This window comes from Suricata suricatta, chromosome 12 (assembly GCF_006229205.1).
Source record: "Suricata suricatta isolate VVHF042 chromosome 12, meerkat_22Aug2017_6uvM2_HiC, whole genome shotgun sequence".
NCBI classification, from domain to species: Eukaryota; Metazoa; Chordata; class Mammalia; order Carnivora; family Herpestidae; genus Suricata; species Suricata suricatta.
Window position 1 is genome coordinate 57,134,079 of NC_043711.1, and position 6,582 is coordinate 57,140,660.

At 56.2% G+C, this 6,582-nt stretch overlaps 1 protein-coding gene across 1 annotated transcript in view; it reads left to right on the forward strand.

Moving 5' to 3' along the window:
* Window positions 1-5,566, forward strand: part of RAB43 (RAB43, member RAS oncogene family) — a 32,385-nt gene extending 26,819 nt beyond the window's left edge. The window contains exon 3 of the mRNA XM_029916491.1: window positions 1,681-5,566. Within this exon, the coding sequence (XP_029772351.1) occupies window positions 1,681-1,931 (251 nt within the window). The 3' untranslated portion in view covers window positions 1,932-5,566. The remainder of the gene's footprint in view (window positions 1-1,680) is intronic.
* The last annotated feature ends 1,016 nt before the right edge of the window (window positions 5,567-6,582 follow it).

Consider the following 6,582-nt stretch of genomic DNA (forward strand, 5'->3'; position numbering starts at 1 on the left):
TCTACATAAAACTTCCCAGACCTGGGCTCAAAAGCTTTGGACCATTTTTTTTCTTTTCTTAATTTTTTTTTAACATTTACTTATTTTTGAGAGATAGAGAGACAGAGTATGAGCAGGGGAGGGGCAGAGAGAGAGGAAGACACAGAATCCGAAGCAGGCTCTAGGCCCTGAGCTGTCAGCCCAGAGCCAAATGTGAGGCTCGAACTCACAAACCATGAGATCATGACCCGAGCGAAGTCAGCTGCTTAACCAGCTGAGCCACCCAGGTGCCCCTGAGCCACTCAGGTGCCCCACTTTGAACCATTTCTGTGGTTCCCAGGGTCCTCATTCCAACGGTCTGGTAGATGATTCTTTGAGAGAGAGAGAGAGAGAGAGAGACAGAGAGAGAGAATGCACACATGTGTGCAAGCAGGGGAGGGGCAGAGGAGGAGAGAGAATCTTAATTCTTTTAAGTGTATTTTGAGAGAGAGAGAGCACACACACATGTGAAAGTGGAGGAGGGGCAGAGAGAAAGGGAGCGAGGGAGAATCACAAGCAGGCTCTGTACTGTCAGCACAGAGCCCTGTGTGGGTCTCGAACCCACAAACCATGAGATCATGACCTGAGCTGAAGTCAAGAGTTGGACACTTAAGCGACTAAGCCACCCAGGAGCCCCACAGTTATCTATTTTTTTGGTGTGTCCTCCCTGTAATCACGTTACAAAAGTCAACCACTTAGAGCCTTAAAAAAAATTCTTCTAGAAATGGGGTCAAGGAGCAGTTGATCAGATGATTGAGAATGTAATGAAATACCTGACACCTTATAGGAGAAACCAGAGGTGAGCTCTCAGGTCAGGTGATAGGCCATGCTCTTACTAGCAGAAAAGCAAAATAAAAAAAATCACGTTACAGGGAATAAAAGAATTCCAAAGGAAAATAGGAGAGAGTAGACAATAAGCATCACCAAATTGTAGCAGAGAAAACAGTTGGCCTGGCTAGACTTCCTTGTTAATGTCCCCTCGTGGCCCGTTGTTTCATGTTCATTGATCCCTCCTGTTGTACTGAAAGGTGGCATCACCGATGGGGAAACCGAGACTCAGGGATGAAGTGACTTACCTCCCCCAGGGTCACATAGCAAGAAAAAGGGAGTCCAAGTTTCCTGCAGCTCTCCAGTCCTGTGTTCTTTTCACCAAAGTTTACTGCTGCTGTTTGTTAGGAAGAAGCAAGAGGACTGAAGCCTCTGGCAGAGATTAAAAAACAGAAACGGGGGCACCTTGGGGGCTCAGTTGGTTGAGTGTCAGACTTCGGCTCAGGGCATGGTCTCACGGTTCGTGGGTTTGAGCCCTGTGTCAGGCTCTGTGCTGACAGCTCAGAGCCTGGAGTCTGTTTTGGATTCTGTGTCTCCCTCTCTCTCTCTGCCTTCCCCTGCTTGCACTCTGTCTCTCTCTGTCTCCAAAATAAATAAACATTAAAAAAATAATAAATAATAATAAAAAAAGAGAAACAAAACAAGGGAAAAAAGGCTCGAATAAGAGCTTTAAAATTAAAGAAGGTCTTCTTTTTCTCCCAAAAAGACGGAGGACTGCCCCAGAAGGGATTCCTTGGTAGCTGGCAGCACCCATAGGGCGGCATGACGTCTCTCTGTGCGGCCCTGCCAGGTGAGACCAGGCCTCACCGGGCTGCATCTGGCCTTTCCCTGCAGGGAATAAGTCGGACCTCGGCGAGCTCCGGGAGGTCCCGCTGGCCGAGGCGCGGAGCCTGGCAGAGCGCTACGACATCCTGTGTGCCATCGAGACGTCAGCCAAGGACTCGAGCAACGTGGAGGAAGCCTTCGTGCGGGTGGCCACGGAGTTGGTCGTGCGGCATGGTGGTCCCCTGCTCAGTGAGAAGGGCACCGACCACATCCAGCTGGACAGCAAGGACGTCGGAGAGAGCTGGGGCTGCGGCTGCTGACCAGGGTGCAGGGCAGGCAGGCAGGGGCCTCCCCCCTCCTCCCTCCCTCCCTCTCTTTCTCTCTTTCTCTCTTTCTCTCTGGCCTGCCAGGCCCACCCCTCCGGAGCTGGCCCTCCATAGCGCCAGCAGCTGGATAAAGCCCTGGAATTCTCCATGCTGTGGCCTGGGCGCTTGATGGGAAAGCTACCCTCAAGAAAGGAAGACACGGGATGCCTTCTGAGGGAGACCCGTTGGCCTGTGGGGTGTGAGGCCCCTCCTGCCAGCCAGTGGCTGCCCTCTCTGTGTTCCTCACAGTCCAGGACTGGCCGGTGCCTGCCGGTGTGGATCCCAGCAGGACAGGGGCCCCACACGTCCTGTTTCTGACCATTTCACACCTTGAGTCTTGCTGTAGCTGCGCCAGCAGATTGCCACCTCCCAGGGATGTGGCTGGCGCCTTGGGTTCTTCCGGGTCACCCCAGGGCCTTTGTACATTGCCTCAGAGCAAAAGCAAGCTGCCCAGCAGACCCGGTTGCTGAGCACCGTCCCAGGAAAGCCCCAGCTCCTTCAGGCCAGGAGCTGCCTTCCTTCCTTCACTGCAAGCCCGAAGCTCATGGGTAGCTGGGGGCTTGGCCTTCCACCTTCGAAAGACCTCTCGTGTTCTGGTTTTCCATGTTGCTTCTTGTTTTCATCAGCACGAGGATGGGGTCGTGGCCCACAGCTGAGTGGGGACCGTTTGCTGGCCTGGGGCCCAAAGGTTGGCCACTCAGGTTGCGACACCAGCTGATTCCTTCAGCACCGACTCTTTGAACTTGGGGGTTGGGGGAATGAGGTGGAAAGGTGGACGTTTGGGGGAACAGTAAACGCTGGCCTCCCTGAGGCTATAGTCCGAGAGGGACCCTTAGGGCTCCTGGTCTTAACTGTGCCACCGCTCCCTCCTTAAGTCTAGCTTCTGGTTTCTCCAACCAAAGGGCAAGGCCCCACAGCCCTGGGTCCAGCTGTTTTAGCCTCCTGGGCCCATGTGTGCAGGGTGCTTAGAAGGTGAGTGGGGGCTGGGGTCACTGGGGCTCTCGGATGCACATGCGGGGGGTAGCTCAGGGTCACAGGGATTGAGCTTGGGGAGGTGGGTGGTCTTCCCATACCCCTGGGACTCTCTGTATCAGCCCAGTCTAGCCCCTTGGGCCCCAAGAAATAAACTGCTGTCAGAGCCATGGGCAAGGTTATACCAAGGAGATGCAGCTCAGCGCCTTGCAGAGCCCAGACAGTGGGAGCACCGCCTGACTTCCCTTGCCTTCCTCTCTCTGCACTTTGGTCTGTGCCCCTCGCCCTTCCTGGTCCCCCTTCTCCTAGGCAGGCCTGACCACAGAGTGAGAAGCCCAGCGTTCCATGGCCTTGGGCATGGGAGGTCTGTGGCCAAGACTGAGACCAGCAGGGCTAGTGAGTCCCTTTCAGGCGGGATGTCTGGGCCTGGTTCTGGAGGAGACGGATGTTGGCCTGGTCGGGCCAGCAGCTACTGATCAGGGACGCGTGCTGAGGGCAGTTACTGCCCACTGGTGGGTGGAAGAGCTAAGAGCAGGAAAGCCACTCAGCTTCCTCCCTCAGTGGCCTTGCCAGTGGGATGAGGTAAGTGGCGCCCAGGGCCCAGCTGCCGCAGGAGAGCTGGTGTCTGCCGGGCCCCTCCCTTGCAGTGCCAGGGCTCCACTTCCCAAGTAGCAAGTACCTGTCCTGGAGATACCTTCAGGCCGAGGGCAGAGGTCCTGCAGCCCCAGGACTAAGGGCTGATGTTGGGGCAGATATAGGCAGTGGACCAGGGCCCAGTCTCATGAAGCCTGACCTTACGAGGCCTGCTGCTTTGGGGGGCCAGAGGCAAGGCCTGGGCCTGGGCCCCATGATCAACTTACACCCACAGTTCCTGCTGAGCCCAGGGGCAACCCCTACCCAGTGTTACCCGCTTCTCCCGTCTGCCTCAGGGCTGGGATGGCTTCGGGAAAGTGGGAAGACCTTTCCTCCCTTCTCTGTGAGCCATCGCCCTCCTCCTCTCGACCCCAGGGTTGGAGACCTGAAGGTTTGCAAGGGCCTGGCCACGAGGGGTCAGGGAGCAGCGGGCCCAGCCTAGACCTGGGAGGCTGGCAGTCTTGGCTCACCCAACAACGGTTCCCGGCCTCCCTCCTGTCTCCCTTCACCTTCCATAGTCCCAAGGTGTTTGAAACACTGGGCTGATTGGTCTCCGGCCATCTCCATCCTGCAGGCCCCACAGCCAATAGGCGCTAGCCTAGACATCCCGGGCTTGCCTTCGGTCCCTCCCTCCCTCTCCTCACCCCTATACTTCCCTCACCTCCCTACTGCCCCCACCCCTCTACTCTGGACAGGCCCCGGCTCCCCTGCACATCTCATGGACCTCTGTGGTCCCTGGGCTTCTGGCTTGTGCATCCTAAGCTGGCCTCGTGCTGCAGTCAGAGTGGCATTTGTAGAAGGTCACAATGGATCCTGCTGCCCCTCCCCCTTCCAGGGTGCCTGGGGCCTTTTGGGTATAGTCTATACCCATCCACATGTCCAAGGCCTCCACCACTGTGCCCTGGCTTCCCCCTCATCCCCCAGGAGTGCCCTCCGTGCAGGCTGCCCCCTTCCTGCCTTCCTCGCACTTACCCAGCCTTTTTGTTCATGTCATTGAGAGCCCCATGAATGACCCACCTGGGCACACCTCTGGGAGCAGGCCCCACCCCAAGCTAGTCCTCTGCTCGAGGTACCCCTCTGGCAAGAATGAGTTCCTCCCTCACCCCCCTTTCCTGGGCAGAAGCCATTTCCTGCAGGCTCAAACAGAAACTTCCCTGGCTTCCATCATGGACACACAGGCTAGTGCTCAGGACCCCACGCTGGTGTGGTGTGGTGTCGCCTGCATGCCCTATGGGCTTCTTGTAGTGACACAGCAGGCCAGGGCCTCAGTCTTCTGTCACACGGGGACCCAGATGTGGGTGAGTGCAAATGGGGAAGTTGTGTGAGAAAACACAACCTACCTCTTTTGCTCCTGCAGCAGCCCAGGGCTTTCTAGGGCTGGAGAACTGTCCCCTCTCTTCCTCTGTTTCTGAATTACCCAGGAGCATGGGGTCAGAGGCCAGGGTGCAGGAGAAGAGGCAGGGATCAGAGGGTCAGGAAGTGTCCTAGCAGCCACGTGGCCCCTGGTGACAGGGCAGTCTGTGGCCTCAGTGGGGCTAGTGCAACATGGCCTGTAGAATAAGAAGGCTGGTGTTTTACACTTGCGGGAGGAGGAGCTGGGTGGCCTAGGGACACCGATTAGTAGTCCCAAGCCAGAGGGTCTCCGGTCTTCCAGAAAAGGGTGAGTTCAAGGACACAGACCCCAGCAGGCAGGCATGGAGCTAGAGGAAGCTTCTGGTTCATATTGAATTCAGTTACTCTTCCCCAGGGGGGCTGCCATTGGCTGGGGGGCCTCAGGGACCCGCTGAGCCCTGCTGGGCTGCAGGGAGGGCCTCCGCTAAGGCAATGCCATTTTGCATTCGGGAATTTTTCATGTTACCTATTTATGATACATAAATCTTTATAGCAGATCTATTTTTTAAAACATGGAAAAGTTGCCTTCATGGAAACTTAGCAGAGCCAGAGTGTACACATTCCTAAACCATTAAACAGATTTCTGCAAAGAGCCCATGGTGCCTAAGTCTGGTTCTCTCACCTTTGAGCCCAGAGCTGGCTCCAGGGGGGCCATGTCTCTGCAGCTGGTCCCGTCTGCCTGCCGCCCTTCCATTGCCTGGTGCCCTGTTAAGACCCCTCTGCCCCAGACCAATGTGGGATCCTCTGGCAGAGAGGCAGTTCTGCCTAAGGTGCAGGAAAGAGCTTGGATCGGTTCCTTCAGCGGGATTTGAATTGGAGAGGCAGGCTGAGGAGGACAATTTGGTGACGCTGGGAGACTGGGCCTGGTACCTCACACCTCTGCAACCCTGTGGGGAGGGGGTACTAAACCTACATTTTGCAGATAAGCCAAGAGACTCTGGTTGGGAGTTTGTTGCCCGAGCCTTGTAAGCCGTAACACATGAGATTTTTATTCCAAGTCAGGAAGCCCCTATGAGGGCCAGACTGCTCTTGCTCACTGCTGTATTTCCAGAGCAGACAATGGTTGTGAGCACATAGTAGGTGCTCAAAAAACTGCCAAGTGCCTGAAGGGGGTCCCTGGCACCAGGAAGTCCCTGAATCCATAATCCACCAAGACACTTTGGGATCTGTCTTCCTTCACTCTCAGAAGGGGGCCTATGCTGACATGGGGGCCAGAGGAGGACAGCACGGCATGGCTCTGCACGGTGACCAGGCAGTAATTGTACCCGGTCTGCCAGCCCTGCTTTGGGACACCCTGACACCACGGGGTCACACCAACCTCCATTCAAATCCCAGGTCCCCAGGTCTGCTCTGACTAGTGTGACCTTGGGCAAGTCATGTCTCCACCCAGCCTCCGTTTCCTCAGATGTGGGACACTAATTCTGGTCCTGCCTGTGGTCCTGCCTGCATCCTGGGAAAGCCACCAGGAGGTCCCAGCTGGGAGGGGCTCTGTAAACTGAAGAGACAGAGCAGGGGTCTGAGTTGCCAACTCTATCCCAGAGGTTAGAAGCCTGTGAATTCCACTGACTGAATAATGAAAGAAGGCCTGGTGCCCTGGGGTGCGGGGGGC